This window comes from Palaemon carinicauda, chromosome 26, assembly GCF_036898095.1.
Source record: "Palaemon carinicauda isolate YSFRI2023 chromosome 26, ASM3689809v2, whole genome shotgun sequence".
Classification (NCBI taxonomy): Eukaryota; Metazoa; Arthropoda; class Malacostraca; order Decapoda; family Palaemonidae; genus Palaemon; species Palaemon carinicauda.
Window position 1 is genome coordinate 62,839,322 of NC_090750.1, and position 24,087 is coordinate 62,863,408.

Below are 24,087 nucleotides of genomic sequence, written 5' to 3' on the forward strand. Positions count from 1 at the left end.
TTCGGCAGTGGTAATAATTTCAAGAAAGTGTTCAAACAATATTAGTTCTGTAGTAAAGATTAATATTTCAAGGCATAATAATGATTGAGCATATCATAGTGAATCAAAATATGAAATTAGGACTCAGAGTAACATAAAATAGATATTATTTAAACCTCATACATAATAAACAACAAATAATAATTCTGAAATAATAAAGCTTAATAAAATAACTGAACATGACACTACCAATAGGAAAATATATTAAGCAATTAAGAGTTGTGGAGAATATTCTTTTCACAAAGGTTGATTCTCATCTCTGACTGAGGCGCAGTAAAATTCTATTTTGATGGTGTCCTGATAAGGGGAATAGTGCCTATTTCATCATTTACTTTCTTAATTTAGATATTATACTCTAAAATGTCATGTAATGTATCTTCATAAAAAACTTTTTTTTTTTAAATAGATTATGTTTTGTAGACTATAAAAGGGATTTTGACGTAGGAAAAATCTATTTCTGGGCGAAGGACCTGTGCCGCCCAGTGAATAAGCTCCATTTAGCACTTATTCTTAGGTAATTTACTGCTAAATATACCAGAGAAAAATGTAAAGGAGTGCTAGGTTAACTAGCTCGCTCACCTATTGGTGTCGGTATAAAATTGGACGTATATTCCAGAGGTCCCGCACTATTTAGATTAATCCACGACAGAGAACCCCAATAGAGGAGAGCCGTTCAACCTCACTCGGTACTACTACAATGCATCCGCTCAGAACCCAACTCCTTAGCACCCAAAGTTTGGGGACTCCAAGGGAGAGGAGCTGGGAGGGTTCACTGGGCGGCACAGGTCCTTCGCCCAGAAATAGATTTTTCCTACGTCAAAATCCCTTTTCCGGGCTCGAACCTGTGCCGCCCAGTGAATCTATACAAGAGAAAAATGTCACCAAACTTGCAAAATAAAGGAAAAAACATAAGCGTAAGAGAAAAACAGGATGCTTTAATCAGAGATGAGTACCAAAAAACAATTATAAGGGTATCTTAAATATGAACATAAATCCAATAAGGTAGGTATAATAATGCCGTGAGTGATAATATATACAGATACTCAGGAGCATAAAATTTACAAATATAATAACAGTATTCAGGTGCGCGACCAACGAATACAATAGGGTATAAATGAGGCAGGTAAGAGGGAGAGATAAAGAGTCAAGGCATTAACCTGTGAGTTACTCGTGAGTAACTACGCTCCCTGCGGCTACTGTAGAAAATTTTAGGGCTTCCAAATGTTTAAGGTAGTGTTTCTTGAACACTGACGGTGATTTCCACCCTGTATACCTAGAAAGGTCTGTAAAATTCATGTGGTGAAAGAAGTTCACCGAGGTGGCAACCGCCCTGATATCATGTGCAAGAGGAAAAGAGTCAGGGTTAGCTTGTTTAATAAAATACAAAATTTGTTGCCTGATCCCTTTAATAGTAATGGTACCGCCTTGTTCTCTAACGAATAGAGGCCCCGAGGAGTTAGAAGAGGTCCGGGATAGATAAGACCTAAGAGTAGTGACAGGGCACAGCGACGGATCTTGCGTGAGGGGAACAATTTTCCAGGAGGTCCATCTGTTTTGAGGGTCTTCATTCTTAGCCAAAAAGAATTTGTTAGGAGAAAGAAGGACCTCTCCTGAAGGCAGAAAGTCAATATGACCCGGGTCTCTCGACAAGGCTGCCAATTCAGAAATTCTTGCCCCGGAAGTCAAGCTCACTAGGAAAAGTGTTTTCCTGAGAAGGGGCATGTAACCACAAGAACTGTTAATGGTATCAGAAGCCAATTTGAGTACGTCATTAAGGAACCAGGTCACCGGGGTAGGACGAGTAACCGGTTTCAGTCTGGCACAAGCTTTCGGAATTGAAGCTAATAAAGAGTCGGTTAAGTCTATGTTAAAACCCACTAGGAAGATCTTTTTCAGAGCCGATTTAATAGTGGTGATAGTATTGGCTGCCAGACCTGATTCTAATAAAGATCTAAAGAAAGTGACTGTAAGGTTCAAGTTCATACAGTTCACGTCTGAGTCTATTAAAAATTTTGCCAACTTTTTAACTGCAGAGTCATACTGACGGATGGTGGAATCCCGTTTATCCGATTCTAGGAACAAGGTGTTTTGAGGATCAATATTGGCACCATGCATAGCCGCAAACTTCATAAAGTCCATAAAGTTAGGGCGCTCTGAATGTTTGAGAAAGCGTACACAACGCGTGTTTGTACTATCTGAGACAGAACCGGATTGGGTATCGGGCGAGGGTATAATCTCAACTCCCGCAGGAGAGGATACCAGTTGCTCTTGGGCCAGTTGGGTGCGACCAAGGCTACTTGTCCCTTGAAGGATCTCAGTTTGTCTAGAACTTTCAGCAAAAGATTCACCGGGGGAAAGAGATAAATCTTTTCCCAGTTGTCCCAATTCTGTGACATGGCGTCTGTGGCGTAAGCCTGAGGGTCTAGATTGGGAGCCACATATACTCTCAATTTGTGGTTGGATTCCGTGGCGAAGAGGTCCACTTGGAGACCGGGAACCTGAGAGAGAATCCACCGAAATGACTTTAGATCGAGTGACCATTCCGATTCTAGAGGGGAGGTCCGGGACAGGGCGTCTGCCACTACATTCCGGACTCCCGCCAGGTGGACAGCTGAAAGATGCCAACGGTTCGAGGCTGCTAGGGAGAATATGGCTACTAGAACATGGTTCAGAGGCCCTGACTTTGACCCGCCTCTGTTGAGGCAGCGGACCACCACTTCGCTGTCGAGGACCAGACGAAGGTGTTGTTTCTTGGGAAGAGCGAGACGTTTCAGGGTTAGAAGAACTGCCATGGCCTCTAGCACATTGATGTGAAAATGGCGGAACAAGGGAGTCCAAAGACCTTGAACTTTCTTGAGCTGAGAATAGCCGCCCCAACCTGATAGGGATGCGTCTGTGTGAATGATTAATTCCGGAGGCGGAAATCGAAGGGGAACTGACTTTGACAGACTGTTTGCTCTTGTCCAAGGAAGAAGTCTTTCCCGTAGAATGGGAGGAAGGCGGACTTTCCTGTCCCGGAGCTTCCGGTTCGCCCTCGAACGCCAGACACGATTGATATCTTTCAATTTTGCCTTCAGAAGAAGATCCGTCACTGAGGCAAACTGAAGGGACCCCAGAATCTTCTCTTGGAGTCGTCTGGAACTTACTTTGTCTTTGAGAAAGCGTTTGGTGCTCCTTGCAATCTCTAACCTCTTGGGTCTGGGAAGACACAGAGTATGAGATATAAGATCCCATTGCAGGCCGAGCCATTGGAACTTCGATTTTGGAAGAAGACGGGACTTCTTGAAGTTGATCTGGAAGCCTAGAGATTGAAGATAATGGATGACTTTGTGAGTGGCTTTTAGGCAATTTTGGGAGGTGTCTGACCAAATGAGCCAGTCGTCCAGATAGGCTACTACTTGAATCCCTTGATTCCTGAGTTCCTGAACAGCGACTTCTGCTAGCTTTGTGAAGATCCTTGGGGCAATGTTGAGCCCGAAAGGCATCACCTTGAAGGAGTAACTTTCGTCCCCTAAGCGAAAGCCTAGGTACGGACGGAAGTGTCTCGCTATCGGGACGTGATAGTAGGCGTCTGTAAGATCGATAGAGGTGGTGACGGCCCCACGGGGAAGTAAGGTCCGCACCTGCGAGACGGTAAGCATTCGAAACTTGTCGCATTGAATGGACAAGTTGAGAAGGGATAGATCTAGAATCACTCTTCTCTTGTCTGAATCCTTCTTCGGGACACTGAACAGCCGACCTTGAAACTTCAGATGTTTCGTTTCTTGTATGGCGTTCTTTTGTAAAAGATCCTGGACAAATTCGACCAGGTCCGGAGTGGAATGTTGACGAAATTTGTTCGGAGGAGGAGGTCCTTGAATCCAACTCCACCCTAGTCCCTTGGAGATGATACTGAACGCCCAGGGACTGAACCTCCATTTGTTGCGGAAGGCATAGAGCCTCCCCCCTACCTGCTGTACCTCAGTATTGGTTTGAGGAGTTGCCTCCACGTCCGCCTCGGAAGTTCTTTCCTCTGCGAAAGGCTCTTCCCCTGCCTTTGTTCTGGTTAGAGCCACGGTGGTAGCCTCTACCTCTACCATAACTCTGGGAAGAGCTATGAGCCTCGTAGGACTGGTTAAAGGCAGGGGAAGTGGCGGAGGCACCAGAAAGCTGGCTCTTAGGTAGCAGAACGGTGACATAGTCATCCGAAGGAGCCCGAGAGGTGGAAGGCTGTGCAGGGGCAACAGAAGATGGAGGAAGAGGCAGCCGGAAGTTGGATGAAGTACTCTGTTGTTGCCTGAACTGGGTGGAGGTATATGGTCTAAGCTTCTTCCTACCCCGGGCTTGATAATTTGCGGGGTCATACTTGCGTTTAGGGGTCAAACCCCAACGGGCTTTAAGGCTCTGATTAACCCTAGTGGCCTCCGCCAAGACTTCCTCTACGAGATCCTCGGGGAAGAGATTTGAACCCCAACAGGAGGACCGGATGAGTTTATTAGGTTCATGCCTAATCGTCGCCTCAGCTAGAACATGCTTGCGACATCTGCGTTTAGCAGTAGCGAAGTCATACAAGTCATAATACAAAGACTGTAACGTAGCCTTGTTGAGAGACTTAAAAATACTCTCCGTATCGTAAGTCAAGGCTATCGACTCCGTGGAAGTGGCCAGGTTTAGAGTACGGCCCACACGTAGACGGGAATCATATTCCTGTTTAATAAGGGATTCCGGGAGACGGGGAAGCTTCTCACCAAACAAGACTGAGGCACAGTCTGCTGCAAGCTTGCCGGAGGTAAAGGTGGTATGGACGTTGTCCCAACACTCAATACCTGAGGGAAGAAGGAGGGAGATTGGATCCACCTCTCGGATGGGAGGCAAGGGCTTCTCCTCCAGAGCATATTGAAAGGCAAGCTCTGCCACCTTATTGACGCATGGAGTCAAGGTGGTCTTGTCCATTAAGAACATCGTAAAGGAGCTTTTATAAGGCGTCAGCATGGTGTTAGTTCAGCCGATGTCATTCAAAAATCTGGCCCAAACAGATTGGGCTTGCTCCTTCGGGAAGATGACCGTCTCTTTGGGGACCTTGTCTAATCGGACTAAAGCTTCCTCGGTAAGTCTGGCATAACCATGAAATGGAAATGCCAGACCCGGAGGAAAGAATTCAAAGTCCTCTAGAGGACGAGTGCCAAGGCCCTCCAGAGTCAACATTCCGTCTGAGAACGGGGAATGAAGAGCCATCCGCCAGGGGTTGTTCTTGGCAAACGGCGGGAGCTTAGAGGCATCCGGTATGAGAGAGCTTTGGACTCTCTCCGGAGCTCCTTGCTCTAAAGCCCCAATTCTCTGACCGAAGTTAGAGAACATCGTGTCCATCCTCGACTGCATCTCCGAAACCAACTTTGCCTGCATCTCCGACACGATGCGAAGCATAGCTGATTCGGAAAGGCCCGGGCTAGCAGCAGGAGGGGCGGAAGGAACTCCCGGGTCGTGAGACTTAGAGGAGGAACCAGAGGTCTTTGAAGACGGGTTCGTACCATGTTTAGAGCCATGAGAAGTCTTGTGAGGCTTGCGAGCTTTGGGTAAGGTCCTTGAAGTAGACTTATCCTTAGGGGGAACCGGGTATGAACGTTGAGACGAATCACGGTCCCCAGAAAATCCAAGAAAGGAAGAGCGATCAGAAGAAGAAGAAAGAGCGGGGCTGAGGATAGGAATCTCAGCGCCGGACACACCTGCCTCACTTACCACCCTACCTGTATCCGGCTCGTCTAGCAACATTGGTTCGACGTCCAGGTTCATGGAGGCAACATTGTCCTCCAGACCTCCGGGGGCGTCCGATGGATCTTGCTCTGGGTCGATGAGACCCGTTATAGTGGCATCAATGTGGGCAATGATGGGAGCTGCCACATGCCTAGCCACAGCAGCTGAAGACTTGGCGTTGGGGTAAACCATGGTGCAGTAGTCCTCAGATAGGACGTACGGCCGCTTAGACTTTACATTCCGGGCAAACCCACCAACCCACACCTTCAGTGTGGCCCGAGCCGCAGACTTTTGCTCCGGGGATGCCTGAAATAATAGTGGGAATTATAAAAGGGAGACTCCCAATGGTCCTTCAAGACCATAGATATCTTACTAATAGTAAATAAAATAAGAAGGCAATATAGCCAACGGGACTCACCGAGTCAGATCCAAGGGTAGTGATGAGGTCGAAGCAAATCACACAGTTATCCGGGTGCCATACCACAACGTCTTCCAGTTGAACCCCACAAGGGGCGTGAGATCGGCAGACGGAGTGGCCACAAGGCTGGTGCAGAACAGCTGCACAGGCCGGCGTCAGACAATGCACCATCTGTAAAAAGAATAGTATATGAGAAACTGTAATTCTCTTAAGTAGGGGCGGGTCTGGAGGACCCGGGCCTAACATAGGTCTAACACAAGATTAGAGCTTAACTGTACTATTCTTTAAGTGGCCTAACATAGGTCTAACACAAGAATAGAGCTTAACTGTACTATTCTTTAAAGTAGGGGCGGGTCCGGAGGACCCGGGCCTAACATAGGTCTAACACAAGATTAGAGCTTAACTGTACTAGTCTTTAAGTAGGGGCGGGTCCGGAGGACCCGGGCCTAACATAGGTCTAACACAAGATTAGAGCTTAACTGTACTTTTTTTTTTTTTTTTTTTTAAATTTTAAATTTTTTTTTTTTTTTTTTTTTTTTTTTTTTAAATAGGGGCGGGTCCGGAGGACCCGGGCCTAACATAGGTCTAATGCAAGGTTAGAGCTTAACTGTAATAGTCTTACATAGGGGCGGGACCGGAGGTCCCGGGCCTAAACATAAGTCTAACTTGAAACTAAAGTATAGCCATCCATTCCGGTCAAGCCGGGAGCATAAAGAAGGATGCAATAACAAGGAATTAAGACACATAGTGTCTGATTTCCCGGGGTGGGGTAGACCCCGGGCCGGGAAATAAAGGTATATTCAATACCAATTCCTTTAGGGACTCCGGGGTAGTGATCTGTCATATATAATCATCATAGGAAATGTTATAAAATAATAGGGGGGCGGAACTGTAACTAAGAACTGCCAATCGAACCCGGAGGGTTTCGTATAACATAAGCCAGAATGAAAAGTGAATATAAAATAGGGTACACCGGGATCCAACTCTGTAGACCGGTGGCCAACCAGACTAGACAGAGACTAAACCGCCGGGCCACCCGGAGGACAAAGTCCATAAACACTTAACTACCCCCTCTAAAAGGAGGGAAGGCAACGGTCCCTTAGTGGAGGGGGGAGAAGCCTAGCCTCCCACCTAGCTAGAGGGGGAGCGTGGGGGAGGATCACGTGATACGAGGCAGCAGGGCTACCAACTGACGATCCCCAACCAGACAGATCAAACGGAGTAATGGCACAAATATTCATTATAATAATAATAATAGCGTTAAATATATGAATAAACACATAGAAAATTTTTGGGCAAGGCATGCAACATAAATAATTAAATCACAAAAGACACACCTGATGGCTAAAATAACATTGCCGCCTTAGCACGGTCGGCAGCCATAGCGATACGTAAATGATATCGGCCCAAAAATTGAACCACGAGGATTCTAAACACTAAATAATGAATATTCACAATAACAAATAATATTTGATAATAAAAATAATACACATAGTAACACCGCAAGTGAAAATTAAAAGCTCTCAAAAACAGGAGTACCAACTGTAGTGAAATCAAGCAAGATCGGTATGAACGAAGAGAATAACTCCTATGATATAAATATTAAACGATCTAGGTTGCTCAAAACACAGTAAAATCCAGCTTGGTACTTAACTTAGACGGTGTCTCCTGGGAAACCGACGAAGAAGCCATAATTCACTAGAAAATATCCAAAATCGAGAGCACCAGAAAAATGCGGGTTACTTTGATCGTTGTGCTAAAAGGAGTTGGGTTCTGAGCGGATGCATTGTAGTAGTACCGAGTGAGGTTGAACGGCTCTCCTCTATTGGGGTTCTCTGTCGTGGATTAATCTAAATAGTGCGGGACCTTTGGAATATACGCCCAATTTTATACCGACACCAATAGGTGAGCGAGCTAGTTAACCTAGCACTCCTTTACATTTTTCTCTGGTATATTTAGCAGTAAATTACCTAAGAATAAGTGCTAAATGGAGCTTATTCACTGGGCGGCACAGGTTCGAGCCCGGAAAACGTTATTTCAAAATTATGTTTTTCTCTTCTTTGATTACATGCTTGAACTTTGCCAATTGGATTGGATTGAGTTTATGGATTTGAGCTCAGCACTGGGTTTTTTTAGGCCATTCAGTGCTTAAGTGCATGTAGGGTAAAACTCTAGAGCAGGTGTTCCTAAGTAGTGCCTGAACAACTTCAGGCGGTATCAAAACTAGTTCTTGGGGGTATCAAAAAAGTTATCCTGAAAAAATATAAAATCAAGAGGGTTCTCTGTGCTGGTTCAGTTAAAATAAAAGCTAAGACAGTCTGGGAGTGTAACCTGACACGCATCATGCACTGAGCTGGGTGTGCCCTAGAATTGAGACTTTGGTTGCTTTAAAAAAAAGGGGGGGGGAGCACAAAGCCCATTCAGCTTACACTAAAGAAAGATTGTGCTGAATGAGTACAAATAGTGTTTTGTAACATAATGAAATGGGAAAAAATCTAATATTGATTTATTTTGTATTTTAAGAGTAATATTTCATCCATTTATTTACTTAATTTAAAATAAAAAGAGCATACAATTCGGCTGTTTGTTTATAGTCATCCTATTTGCTCTTTTCTACTAAAAGTTGGGAGTAGTAGGTTGATATTGGAGACAGGGTATCAGGCTGACTTGGGGGACTGAAAAACTGCCATAGATTTACACTTTAAGGTAAAAGTTAGAAGAGGTTAGATAGTAAAATAGAAGAAATGGAGTGGGAACAGAAGTTATGTAGAAGGATATAAAGCAAGTGTATCTAGGGGCCAAAGGATCATTGCAAATGCCCTCAAAGGATGTCTACATTACAGCGTAGGAGTTACACTGACTGCACTACCCTCCCTCTGTCTAGAGGCCATTGCAGTGGGAAAGTTCTTACTCTTTACACTTGGAAGTCTCTCATCCTCAGGGCATTATAGATGATTTTTTTTCTTGTGTAAATTTTCAATTGATCAGTCAGTAAATACTGAAAGGGTTTTAGTAAGGTAGTTGAGCAAATGGTTCAAAGTGTATACAGTACATAACCCTTTTACCCCCAAAGGACGTATTGGTACGTTTCACAAAAGCCATCCCTTTACCCCCATGGACGTACCGGTACGTCCTTGCAAAAAAATGCTATAAAATTGGTTTTTTTCATATTTTTGATAATTTTTTTAGAAAATTCAGACATTTTTCAAGAGAATGAGACCAACCTGACCTCTCTATATGACAAAAATTAAGGCTTTAGAGCAATTTAAAAAAAATATACTGCAAAATGTGCTGGGGAAAAAATAACCCCCTGGGGGTTAAGGGTTGGAAATTTCCATATAGCCTGGGGGTAAAAGGGTTAAAAGACACTCAGTTAAATTGACTTCCTTATGGTAATTACTGTTTATGGTAACTTTTACTGCTTTTTACAGTGTTCCTGAAAACCGGATCTTACCTTTTGGAATGCGAGACAATTTTTGGGAGATGGGCTTGCAGGGACCTTGTGGACCCTGCACTGAAATTCACTATGACCGACTTGGCCGTATTAGCGCACCAGATAGAGTCAATCTTGGTGTTGAAGACATGATTGAGTTATGGAATATTGTTTTTATGCAACATGAAAGGTTAGACTGGAATTTTTATTTTTTATTCTTCACTTGCTAAAAATCAGCCTTGTATTTTTCTATATCTGTTTAGAATTTTGTTTTCTCACTGCTATGAAAGCTTATTCACTGGAATCTTTTCCTACAGGTTAAAAGATGGTACCTTGCAACCTCTCAGTACTCATCATGTTGACACTGGAATGGGCCTAGAGAGGGTTACTGCAGTTTTAAATAATAAAACATCCAATTATGACACTGATCTTTTTCTTCCAATATTTGAGAGCATAAAAAAGGTAACTCTTGGATTTTGCTTTGATAACATTTTATGGTTTGTTAGTACATTTTACTTTGAATTTTTCTACTAAGCTGATAATTTTTCAAATAAAATGAACTTACTCATAAAAACTAATTACAGTACTGTATTTATAATCATTACTCATTTGTTTCCTTTAATTGGCCAAGAAATTTTAGTCATTCATTTGTTTGATATTGTAGATAAAAAAAAAGTGGTGACACTGCATATACAGTATGTCTATGAATTTCTGGGTCCCAAAAAATGGATTGCCTCACTTTTGTTTAGACTAGATGGTTAGCTGTGAGATTATGAGAAATTGGTGGAGCTAAAATACTGGATTATAAACCTTTCATTTTACAGGCCTTGTGCATTGTAAGACCACTTTGCCATCTATTTCATAGAGCACAGTGTTGATTACACTTCATGGTAGAAAAACCATCTATTTTTTTCGTTAAATATATATATATATATATATATATATATATATATATATATATATATATACTGTATATATATATATATATATATATATATATATATATATATATATATATATATATATATATACACACTGTACACACACACACACACATATATATATATATATATATATATATATATATATATATATATATGTGTGTGTGTGTGTGTGTACTGGTGTATATATATATATATATATATATATATATATATATATATATATATATATATATATATATATAAGTATATATATATGGGGGGCACAAAGGATTTTGAAACATTATTTATTTATTTGTTCAAATGGCAAGATTGTATTAGCTTACTTTATTTTTTTATTATAGATTTGTATATACTGTACAGTACTGTACTGTAAAGTATTTGCATTTAAGCTGCACGGTTACATTACTGTAATTTAAAAGTTATGCTTAGGGAACTGAATCTTATTTATTCCATTCATGATGATATTTTTATCAGATGAGTGGCAAAGCAGCATATGGAGGAAAGTTTAGTGAAGATGGCCTGTGCTTAGACACAGCTTACCGTGTCCTAGCAGATCATATGAGAATGACTACAGTTTCCCTTGCTGATGGACTTTTCCCTGAAGATAGGTATGTAATTTTAGTAATAGCAGTGTTAGCTAATAAGTATTTTTCTTTTATTTAACTATTACTCCATATTGTGACGCAGTTCCGGTAGGCCCTGCTGCTTCTTCCGGTGCCTTAGATGACCGCGGAGGTAGCAGCAGTAGGGGATTCAGCATTATGAAGCTTCATCTGTGGTGGATAATGTGGGAGGTTGGGCTGTGGCACCCTAGCAGTACCAGCTGAACTCGGCCGAGTCCCTGGTTAGGCTGGAGGAACGTAGAGAGTAGAGGTCCCCTTTTTTTGTTTTGTTTCATTGTTGATGTCAGCTACCCCCCAAAATTGGGGGAAGTGCCTTTGGTATATGGATGGATGGATTACTCCATATACTTTTAAAACTGGAGGCCATCTCAAAGTTGGTTTCTCTTGAATCCTAAATGATATAATGTACAAAAGTACTGTACCTCAGTTAAAGAGTGACTGAATACGTGCAAATGGGTATAGGAGCAAACTTTCAAATCGGTTTATGAGCATTGTATTGGTCTGTTAGCAAGATATTTCATTCAGTAGGCTATTTGCATTTGTTCCAGTACAAATACAAACCTGAATCCTTTCTATAGGACAGAATATCAGTGAGGCTGAAGAATATGTCAGTTCAACTTTTATAATGAGGTACATGCAGCCAGGAGAGGTGAAGCCCCACACCCCATGTTTGCTCATTGAGCACTCAATTTGAATTCAGTCATAAGTGAGAATAGATAATCTTCCATTGGCTGGAAATTTTTGGCTTTTTTCATTATCTTTCTAACATATTAGTATTTGTTTGCTTTGGAGATGCCTGTGGATATACAGGGTTGTCCGTGGTATTGGGATGACGTTGCAGCACATTTGTGAGCACTAAGAAGGATTCCCACATGTTGTGTCCTATCTGCTGAAGATGCTCCTTCAGACAGGAATTTCCTTGTGACGACTGTCGGGAGTGGTCACCTGCGTATGGCAGGTGGTGGAAGAATAGGCCTGAAAGGGATACTTCCCCTTTGGGGTCATCCTTGAAGTCAAAGAAATCTCAACCTCTTCCTCTGTTGGCTGGTATGCTTCCCTCGGACTCTTCCTCGTTGGTTTCCACTGGAAGCCGAATGGAGAAGAGTGGTGGCGCTTTAACTTTAGGTCAAGTCCTGAGGCCAGAAGTCCTAACCTTTTCCCATAGAGGAACGGGAGAGCTTCTCCCTCAGGAGGAGGCCTCATCAGGTTAACGACATCCTGTGAGTTTTTTGGACCTCCTTGGGACTGCAAGGCTCCCATTCCAAGGAGTTGTTAGTGATGTCACTGGCTACTAAGGAAGCACTGTGTTTCTGCTGCTGTGCCAGACACCAACTTGTCTCCTTTGAGGGCAGAAAAGAGAGACTCTCTCCTTCTCGGGCTTTTTCCTTGAAAGCCATCCACTGTCACACCAGTCTCAGTATCACCTCTTGAGAATAGCGGCAGAGATATGTCTCCCACACGTCCTCCTCTGGTACACTCCCGGTACCAGTATTTGATGCTTCCCAAAAGGTTCCTTATGTTGGCAAGTGACATGTCTCTCATTGTACATGCAAGCATAGATGCGTGCAGGTGTTCGGAGTGTGTTAGCCTTACTGTGCACGCACAAGGATTAGTTTATCTGGATCCACTAGACCCCTCCTCTCTTGAGCATATTGTACTACAGAAGCCTGCTTAGTACAAGCGCACGCTACCCCACCACATGCCTCACTAGCGTGCACTCAACCTGACAGAGGTCCAGAACAACTTAGCTACCACACACGCACTTCACCACATCTACTTCCAAGACAAGCCTTACCACTTCTTGCGTCACCCAGACGTACCTCATTTCGTGCGCTACCCAGACGGGCCTCACCTATTCGTGTGCTAACTTGACGTGCCTCACCTATTCATGTGCTAACTTAACATGCCTCGCCCATTCGTGTGCTAACTTGGCATGCCTCCCCAATTTGTATGCTAACTAGATGCGCCTCGCCACGCCGTGCTTTACCTAGATACGCCTTGCCACTCCGCGCATTGCCATCGCCTGGATGCGCCTCGCCTGGATGCGCCTCGCCATACCCGGCATCACCTAGATGCACCCCAATGGATCTAATACACTCCCCCACAATGCTCACTTACAGGATGGATTGCAATGAGGAACCCTATTTCAGAAGAGACCTTATACCTGTGAAAGCTAGAGCATGCACCTTCAAGTCTGCAATCATGGACTTCACTTACAGTTTTATCCCATTGACCTAAATACCCAATGGAGATGTGACCGTCTGCATCAAGTCATTCATGTGGGGGATCTGCGTTCTCGAATCCATCATGGTTCTAGATCACCCAGGGTAGTGCCTTACGTCGATAACTACCAGCTGTCTTCCATCGACTTTGTCTCGACCTCACGCTCTGTCTCTCCTCGGAGTTGAAAAATTCCCAGTAGGGAACGTCTCCAGTCTCCTTCAGTCAGATCCTATCTCCTGATGCCACAGATGATAGGAGGTAACCACTTAATTCTATTTCACCTTTTTCTCAGGGCTCATGCCTCTGAGAAAGTAAGGATCTTTGGTCCATTCAGAAAAACAAAGCTCCCCATATCCCGGAAAAGGGTTCTTGAGCTTCTTGGGGAGTTCAAGACTTGGGATCTAGACCTGATCCTAGAAGGGCTACTGTGACCAGTCCCTCCTATTCTCACGGGAGAGGAAAGCAAAGCCAGTGCTTCTACTAGGGGTGGCAAGGTAACACAGGGTAAAACAGTGGACTGCGGACACTTTGGTCCAGTTAACACCTCCCATTCATCTACTCTCCCCCTTTGATTCGACCACCAGTAACGTCATCGTCTTACCACCAGGGATCAGCGAAGGACTTCCCTTCAGTCAGAAGTCCAGACCGTGCAGGAGAAAAGCGCTCTTCAACAGGTCGACGATGGCTCCCCAGGCTTCTTCAGTCAGCTCTTTTTTGCCAAATAATTCACTGACAGGCTGATACTCCTTATTGAGGTACCAAGAGAATTACCCCAGTGGCCCACTCTCCTCTGTTAGCCCCACCTGGAGAGATTCCACAACTTTGTGGCATCCTTATCACTTCACGAGCAGTGGTTATCCAGCATCTCTGAGTGAAAGGCTTTTTACAAGGCACTGTAAGGGAGATGTCCGGATACCAGCATAGATCTTCTGCAGGAGTCTCTTTAGAGAAATGGTCTAATTTATGAGAGCAGAGATGGAATGACTTCCTCAACACCACTCTCCGATGATGGAAGTTTTTTCTTGCAGACTGCCAACAATGAGTAAGTGCAGGAAGGCACAGCCTTTTTGTGGGGCTGTGATCTAGTGTCGGAGCCCCATTCCAAGGTCTCCCACCAGGCCTGGCCCATAACTCCCATATGGCAGCCCCATGTCATGGCCCCTGACCGTGTCCTTGGTTTCTCTGGTTACTTTGGTGACTAAGCAGGATAGAGGTGCACAGCCATGTGTACCTTCTGCAGCCATGTATTGGAAGAGGTTGGGTGGCTGTCCTCACCTTCATACAAGGACGGTGAACTGCTGTTCCCTTCTCTGATAGCAGTACCCCTGTTATTGCTCGAGGTTGTCATTGCACATAGATGATGGGAACAGGTCGGTGGTGGAGGGCCAGTACCCTGTGCTGACTGGTGCCGCCTTTCCACCAGAATAAGCACAGAGGGAAGCGTATAGATTACTCTTTTCTTTGCTATGATCAGTTTCAAGATCTGTCCCACTCTGTTTTCGGCAATCCTGGTCTGTAATTAACCCCCCACTACATTGCTGGATATGTCCTTAGATCAGAACGATTGTATTCAGGGGAAATTAATCTCCTAAGCAACCTGCCACACCCTTTATCCCTACTGGGTATGAGGGTACTTAGGATTCATCTGCCCCTAAGATCCAATACTGACTTAAGAGTAACAATACAAAGTCAGACTGTTGCTTCGTGGACATTCTTGCACTTATTTGTTAGTGCAATGAACTGAGTTAGACAACCTTGGCTCCCCCTTCAGGAAGAAGTTCAGTCATTGATCAGCACTTCATTGCCGCACAGAGGTCTAGGCCATCTATGGAGCTACCCTGGTCAGATTATTATTGTTATTATTATTTGCTAAGCTAAATCCCTAGTTGGAAAAGCAAGATGCTATAAGCCCAGGGGTCCCAACAGGGAAAATAGCGCAGTGAGGAAAGGAAACAAGGAAAAATTAGATATTTTAAGAACAGTAACAACATTACAATAAATATTTCCTATATAAACTATAAAAACTTTAACAAAACAAGAGGAAGAGAAATTAGATGGAATAGTGTGCCTGAGTGTACCCTCAAGCAAGGGAACTCTAACCCAAGACAGTGGAAGACCATGGTACCGAGGCTATGGCACTACCCAAGACTAGAGAACAATGGTTTGATTTTGGAGTTTCCTTCTCCTAGAAGAGCTACTTACCATAGCTAAAGAGTCTCTTCTACCCTTACCAAGAGGAAAGTAGCAGTTTGGCCCTGGATCAAGTTGATGATCAAATATGTTAATCTGATAATGCTCTTGCTTCCATTCAGTCAAACAAGATCCTGTTCCCACAGTTGCGAGGTATATAAGGCTGTGTCGTAACCTTTTCAGGGTACTAACGAGCGGACAATCCTTGGACAGACTCAAGTTGACAGGCATGTCCTTATCAGCCACTGAGTCAGTGGTCATGGAATTGTCTGCTATGACTTCCCTCCAAGCTGTCTCCTGGCTTTACCAGTGGTCGGGTGCAGTGATGAACTGTATTTCACAAAGTCTGTGGGAATGGGGTTATCAACTCCAGATTCTTGGAGAAGTACAAGTGTCTTGCGCTGTCTGGTGGGAAGGTAGTGAGAACTCTCTTGCTTTCAGTCAGTCAAACAAGATCCTATTCCTGCACTTGCGAGGTAGAGGAGGCTGTGTTGTAACCTCTTCAGGGTACTAACGAGGGGATACTACTTGGATAGACTCAAGTCTGTCGGCCACTGAGTCAGCAGTCATGGAATTGTCTGCCATGACTTCCCTCCAAGCTGTTTCCTGGCTTTCCCAGTGGTCAGGTGCAGTGATGTACTGTATTTCACAAAGTCAATGGGGTTATCAATCCCAGGTTCTTTGGAGAAGTACAAGAGTCTTGTGCTGTCTGGTGGTAAAGTAGTGGCTTTCCTGGCACACAAGTCAGTGAATCAGTGAGCCAACTGGGCTTTGGGAAGGAGGAATTCCCTGGTATCCAGATCCTCAAAACAAATTGGTTTTGAGGTAGCTCTGATACTCCATAACACTTCAGTGTGGACAGTGAAGTGGAGAACTGATTCACAGGACTCCTTGATTCAGCATGCAGTCTCTTTCAAAGGCCCTGGTTGTTTGAAGGGATCTGTGGTCAAACCCTCGTATTTAACCATGACTGTGGGAGCGGGTGCAAGGCAGGCCTCTGGGGCCTTTCATAGACCCTGACCATGACTGCCTGCAGCCTCTTCAACCTGAAGGGAGCCTGTGCATGCACAGTCTAAAAAGCCACCCATCCTGGTCCCTCCAGGAAGGAGGGTGAAAGGGAGAGGGAACTGCTGGCCGCTTCTCCTACTGGTACGTGTAGGGGGATGCTTCTCTGGCCTTTGGACAATGGGCCAAGTTACAGATTTGAGCTGCAGGTAATGAGTATCTTTCAGGATGGTTACTTAATGCTTTTTCTAGACTGTTGGCTTCCCTATCTCCCATACCAATAGTGTTTTCACCTAATATTCCACCATCTGCAAAAGGGATGTGAAAGAAGAACCTGCACAAAGGCATTCGAGATGTGCCTCTGGGCTTCATCAGTCTACACTTCCTGATGGAGAAGTCACCTGAGAGCTGGAGACTGGTCGGAAACTTCTCTCCACTTAACAAGATTGTTCGCCAAATGAAGTTCAGGATGAAAACGGTATGCTGAATTCTATCAGAGAAGGAGACTTCATGCTTTCAGTAGATCTGAAGAATGCATAGCCTACTTCCAAGTATCTATTCATCAGTCCTCTCAGAGGTACCTCATACTCTCCCTCTACTGTATGGTACACAAGTTCAAGACTGTGCTTTTAACTGTTTACTGCTCCTCAGGTGTTCAATTTGGGTGTTTTCTCTGGTAGCAGCATGAGCCCATTCATAAGGGATGCATCCATTAATATATCTCAACGATTGGCTGATTCTGCCTTCCTCCATTGAGGCAGTTGTTACAGGATAGAGATTGAGTTATTGCATTTTGTCATGATCTGGATATTGTGATAAATTGGAAGAAGTCGAGGCTCATACCCAAGTAGAGTCTGAAGTACTTGGGCATGCTGATAGCTACTAAAGCAAACGAGTTGCAATCTCTTTCTTTATCATCCATACTGAGGGTTGGAAAAAGGTCTCTTTTGAGTTTGTGTCAGAGTTTGTGGTCAAACCCAAAATCCTGCGGGCACAACCCTAAGTTTGAGACTTTCATCCCTCTATATGAAGAGACAGGTGGCAATCAAGAGATGCTTTTGTGTCATGTAGGGCTCTGCAGTACTATCTGATAAGTACCAGACACATGAGGCCGAAATGTTAGTTCCTCTTCCTTAGCACTGGCAGAATCAAGAAAGCGATGTCAAGGAACACGGTTGCTTTCTGACTTTGTGAGACAATACTTAGGGCATACGCCTAGACAGCTGAGAGGGTCAAGGTAGCAGCTAGGATCAGCAATAAAAAATTTAGAGGTATAGGCACCACCCTAACCTTCAAGAGGAATCTTGCAATTGGCCATGTATTGAAGGCTGGAATTTGGAAACACCAAACAACCTTTGAGGTTTTTTACGTATGGGAGTGTACCCACAAATCTCTTGAAACTTTTGTTCTTGATCCAATGGTGGCGGCTAAAGTAGTTGTCTAGCCGTCCCAGCTCCTGCATAGGACAGGAAGTATCTTGTTTCTGATAACGCATAATTATAAGTCTGGCATGAAAGCTAGAATGACTGGCTCTTCTTCATCTTTCCCTCCCATCTCTAGGGGATGAAGTGGTTGTACCGTTATTATTATTATTATTATTATTATTATTACTTGCAAAGCTGCTACCCTAGTTGGAAAAGCAGGATGCTATAAGCCCGAGGGCCCCAACAGAGAAAATAGCCCAGTGAGGAAAGGAAATTAGGAAACTACAAGAAGTAATTAACAATTAAAATAGAAAATTTTAGAAGAGGAACAACATTAGAATAAATCTTTCATATATAAACTATAAAAACTTTAAAAATAAACAAGAGGAAGAGAAATGAGATAGAATAGTGTGCCCGAGTGTACCTTCAATAAAGAGAACTCTACCCCAAGACAGTGAAAGACCATGGTACAGAGGCTATGGCACTATCCAAGACCAGAGAACAATGGTTTGATTTTTGAGTGTCCTCCTAGAAGAGCTGCTTACCATAGCTAAAGAGCCTCTTCTACCCTTACCAAGAGGAAAGTAGTAACGGAACAATTACTTTGCAGTAGTTAACCCCTTGCGCGAGGAAGAATTGTTTGGTAATCTCAGTGTTGTCAGGTGTATGAGGAAAGAGGAAAATATGTAAAGAATAGGTCAGACTATTCAGTGTGTGTGTAGGCAAAAGGATCTGACTTGATGCTGGTAAATTGCACTTCTTAGCTCCATTCTTTAGATTCTAAAAAAGTTTCTCCTCTATCCTTCCTTGATTAGGGAGAGGATGGCATATATATGCCAACTCATTGGTCATCATACACCAAGTATAAAATTTGGGGCTGCTCTCCACTTTAAGCGAAGGGATTCCTCCTTTGACCACGTACAAATCTTGTATAGGCCATGCCCTATCAGCCGATTCATCTCAATGATAGACAGATAAGGGATTGCTGGAGTCATTTACTTTCCTCCCTTATGGGACCAGGTTGACTCACACTACCAGGGAAGAAAAAGAACCAGCTAGTTCAGTTCTAGTGGGACTTTTGACCCACCAATTAGTGAATATCTCTATTTTAAAGGACAAAAGTTTTGTATATGTGTAAGAACAAATAATTTGTTTTAGAAATGATTTGTATTTTTCCTAGCTGTACAACTCTGAGTCCTTTTAAGTCAATCTTATCAACTCAACAGGCGGGTGGGTAGGACTACTCATTTGCATACACCTCTTGCCGTTGCCTACTTCATTAGCGAATTCAAAGGCTATTCCAGCTATGCTGAAGACCCTTATCTTTAAGGCCTCAGGTTTGTATAGCAAGGAAAAATATGAATTACTACACTTGAAATTTATTAGATATGCAATGAGGAAATCATCTATGTTGCACCATATATTTAAAAGCAAGATACTCAAGTTCAGAATCATTTTCCAGCTACAAGCTTCGCCGTGTTATGAGGCGGGCTATCTGCATTGGTAGAGACACATTTGGTTTTGTTCCTCATCACAATAATCTAGTCAATTTGACGAATATCGTAGCAGAAACCTTAGGAGATACATATCCTGAGCTTTGGAGTCAACTAGAAAGAGTTCAAGTAATTTTTCAGCAAGAAGAGGAACATTTCCAGGAAACAATGGATAAGATATCAAAGTAAGTGATATAATCTTCATTTTGCTTGTTCATCGTCAACTTAGAAAGAATTGACATGTCAGGTATATAATACAATACTGTGCCTAACAATTTTGTAAGATTAAGAAGTACAGTGTGTCAGAGATAAAATTATATTTTTTTATGTACCTGTATTTGATTGCAACTATGAAAGCTTTTTTATTTAATGTAATATACTTATACAGTATTTGATTGCACCTATGTAATTACTTTCATGGAAATATTTTCACACAATTACAAACTATTGTGTTATAGCCAGAGCTAAACTTAGTTTAAATCTCTTGATAAATTAAATTAAACCACAGTTAAAAACAACTTCCTTGTCTACATGATTAATTACTGTTTAGAAAACTAGAACTCACATTGTGCATACAGCCTTAGTTGCATATTACATGTTCAAGGGACTTTTAATTTGGTTGATGAGTTGTTGCTTCTTGTTTGCTTTCTACCACCTTACTTGCTTCATTTAGTTGCATCATTAGATTGAATTGCATTTTGTTATTATTTTTTAATAACTATTCCTTCAAGTTTGTTTAATTCATGAAAATAATTTTGTTGTCTATGATTGTGCTGCTATAAGGTACAAAACATTCTTTGACAAGTTTCAGAACTTTTTTTTGCCTTGGTAATTGACCATTTATCAACCATATTATCTAAATCAACTCTTTCATCCATGTTGGGGTTTCAACATCTTGGATGAAGAGTTAATTTAGATAATATGGTTGAAAAATGGTCAGAGATGAGAATGTTGAGATGGATGTGTGGGGTGACAAGAAGAGATAAGATACGGAATGAAGTAATTATGGGTACCACAGGAGTTAGAAAACTATCAGATAAGATCCAAGAAAGTAGACTGAGGTGGTAAAGTCATGTCATAAGAGATGAACAGTATATTGGGAGGAGAGTGATGGAAATGGAGGTACAGGGAATGAGAAGGAAAGGGAGACCAAAGCGAAGGTGGCTGGACTGTATCAAGGATGACCTTCGATCAAAGGGATTAACCGGTGATGAGGTGTGGGACAGAGGTAGATGGAAAAAGCTGACCAAAAACATCGACCCCACATAGAAGTAGGAAAAGCACAATCACTTTTTGTTTTTGTATAAAGCTCATTACTATTTGGGAAACTATGTAAGGAATTCAGAAAGGATCCTTGAACTAGGTAATGTGTAATCAGTGGTAAAAAATAAAAATGACTTAAGAAGAAGGAAAAGGCAATATATGAGACTTTTTCAGTTATCTTTTGTAGTCTTCAAAGCCTCAAGAGGCTAGATACTCATCATTGATCTCAGCCCATTGAGCCAGTAACTTTGTCATATGTACGTTCTTTTGGATAGAAATAGTGGAGTCAGTTTAGTTTGTTGCTCCATCTGTGATAGGGAGTTCTTAGCATCTGTGACCATGAGGGAAACATACTTTTTGATCCCCATTTATCAGTCAAATGTAAATTCGACTAGTTTTTATGGTGGGGAAGGTCTTTCAGTTTTGAGTTGTGTGATTTTGTGGTACACTTTTGGAGTATTTTTCTGCAAGTTTTCTCATTAAAAGGGCATTAGATTATTGCGCCAAATTTCCAGGTCCTGCATTATGATAAATTAAAGCATAGTTGGTACTCTGGGGCAATCTAAAGTCAGCCATTCCTTTGACGATTATGGAGGCCCAAATCTGGTTTCAACAAGAGAGATTCCCAGAATGTCTTGAGTCTGGTTGTCGTCTTTTCAAGAGTTCTTCTGTGATATTTGAAATTCCTTCAGTCTCACTATGTTCACCAAAACCTAAGCTACCTTAACTTTCACATTTGTAGGCTATCAAGGTTAGAATAACCTGTTCATATAAATGCTACCCCAATAATACCTAATTTCAGATATACAGGATTTTATTTTTAAAGAAATTTTATTCTAAGCCCCATCTCTGTTGTTGAAGCCTTCTCTGATGCACATGATACTTTTAAAGATACCTCTAAAATTAAAATAAATGCATTGTTACACTTGCAAGTTAGTAAGGGAGTGGGTTAGGGGACTCTAATCCATCAATTCAGAAAATGGGGGTTCCACTGCCTAATACTCATTTTTTTGAAAGAATGATAACAAGGTCATCACTGGAACCTCAAGTTCTGTACAGTATATGAATATTTAAGAGGCAGTGATCTGTTTGATACTAACATATTTAAGGGTTGAGTATAAGGAGTAATAAAACTGTAATCTTTTCTCTTTTTCCAGGGAATGGAGTAGTATGCTTTTAGAGAATCCTCAACTAAAAGTTTTCTCAGATGTTATTAGTCCTGGACTTTTGAGTGGTTTACAGGAAGTAATTCCTCAAATTAAGGAGTGGAAAGATAAAGATTCAATATTTCCAGATGATGTAGCTTTGAAACTTATGGAAGCTTATGGTGTAGATATAGATGCTGTTGGTGAGCTAGCAAGCTTGTATAACCTTTGTATTGATTTAGAAAGTATTCAGTTCTCATTTGAAAATGCCAAGACACAAAAAAAAGTTTCTGAACAGCAAAAGTGGGAAACCAGTAAACTATACAGTAGTGCCTCCCTGCTAAGTGAATCAACTTTTCAAAATCTACCCTCTACAGATGACAGTGCTAAGTACTCATATGAAAGTGTAAATGGGAGCTACTCCTTTATTCCACTGGAAACAACAGTAATATCACTCATAAATGAAGGAAAACTGGTTCATTCAGTCCCTAACAAGAAAATTATTGGAGTTGTTTTGAATTCTACAAACTTTTATCATGAGGCAGGAGGTCAAGAAGGGGATATTGGAGAACTAGTGTCTGGGGATCTTCTAATAAATGTCAAATATGTTGAAAAAGTGGGTCACATTATTGTTCATTGGGGCACCCTAGAATATGGCGAATTATTTATAGGGAAGAAACTAATGGCTTCAGTTAACGCAGAATTCAGACTTGGATGCATGCGTCACCACACAGCAACACACCTCCTTAACAGTGCTATCAGAGCAGTAATTGGTAAGTTTTTACTAGAAATAGTCCTCTCAAGTTAAAAAGCATATAGCTTAACCCTTTTACCCCCAAAGGACGTACTGGTACGTTTCACAAAAGCCATCCCTTTACCCCCATGGACGTACCGGTACGTCCTTGCAATAAATGCTATAAAATTTTTTTTTTCATATGTTTGATAATTTTTTTGAGAAAATTCAGGCATTTTCCAAGAGAATGAGACCAATCTGACATCTCTATGACAAAAATTAAGGCTTTTAGAGCAATTTAAAAAAAATATACTGCAAAATGTGCTGGGAAAAAAATAACCCCCTGGGGGTTAAGGGTTGGAAATTTCCAAATAGCCTGGGGGTAAAAGGGTTAATTTCTTTATTTTTGCTGTTTTTTTTCTTTTTTATGTGAAAGTAGTAATGAAAATAATGCCTTATATTCTTTGGAAGCACCCATGATTAGCAATGTGTGGGGCTCTAGGTTTGTCTTAAAATATTGCATGTTTAAAGATGTATTTACTTGGTGTACTTTTTAGGAGTGTCTAGCCAAAGATCATCGCATGTTACCCATGACCATTTAAGCTTAGGAGTCCGGATGTATCATGTCATGAATTACAAAAACATTTATGAGGCTGAGAATATTGTTAAGGTAAGAAATTGAAGTACATATCTTGTGTTGAAAATATTTTATATGATATATAGACAAAAAATATTAGAATAATACTGTATATTGTATCGTATTATTTCTACGAACCTCCCCTGGTGTTCATATTGCTTCTCTCTGGGATTTCAGTTTATCGACGTTTACCCCTAAAAAAAATTCCCCTTTCTTTCCTTTCAATAGACTTACAGTATTCCTTTAGTAAAGTAATGAGACAGTCTAGTGGTTAATGATAATAACTGATGGCCTCGGTAAGCCATAGAGTCATTGTCATTTTGTGTCTGTGTTGCCTTCAGGTTATCTAATGCCTCTAACTTCAGATTGTTCACATTTAGGTTTTTTAGCATTTCTAAAGATGTATTCTTCTGGATTTGTAATAACTACTTAAGGGATTTTGACGAAGGAAAAATCTATTTCTGGGGAGAGACCTGTGACGCCCGGTGAAAGTCCTTCTTTCCTAATATAAATCTTCCAAATATACTAGAGAAAGATAAAAGCATGGAATGCAGAGGTTACAACCCTCGCGCGAGCACCTTGTTGGTGTCGTATATCTAACAAGGGCGTTTGTAAAACACTATTCACAGGCTGTCTTCCATTTAGATAATCCCTTCATCAAAGGGGGAGGGCCGTGACAGGCCCTAGAGAATACAGTTGGGTTACCCTACCGACACCTACCACTAGCGCTCACCAGGTCATCCTTCTGAATTTGGACTTGCGAGCAAGTTGAGATTGGTTTTGCACA

The 24,087-nt window shown here is 42.0% G+C and overlaps 1 protein-coding gene across 2 annotated transcripts in view; it reads left to right on the plus strand.

Moving 5' to 3' along the window:
• Positions 1-24,087, plus strand: part of AlaRS-m (alanine--tRNA ligase, mitochondrial) — an 83,863-nt gene that overhangs the window by 45,331 nt on the left and 14,445 nt on the right. For both annotated transcript variants that reach the window (XM_068349628.1, XM_068349627.1), the window contains exons 5-10: positions 9,619-9,810; positions 9,938-10,082; positions 11,039-11,172; positions 19,492-19,707; positions 21,943-22,703; positions 23,221-23,333. In XM_068349628.1, the coding sequence (XP_068205729.1) occupies positions 9,619-9,810; positions 9,938-10,082; positions 11,039-11,172; positions 19,492-19,707; positions 21,943-22,703; positions 23,221-23,333 (1,561 nt within the window). The remainder of the gene's footprint in view (positions 1-9,618; positions 9,811-9,937; positions 10,083-11,038; positions 11,173-19,491; positions 19,708-21,942; positions 22,704-23,220; positions 23,334-24,087) is intronic.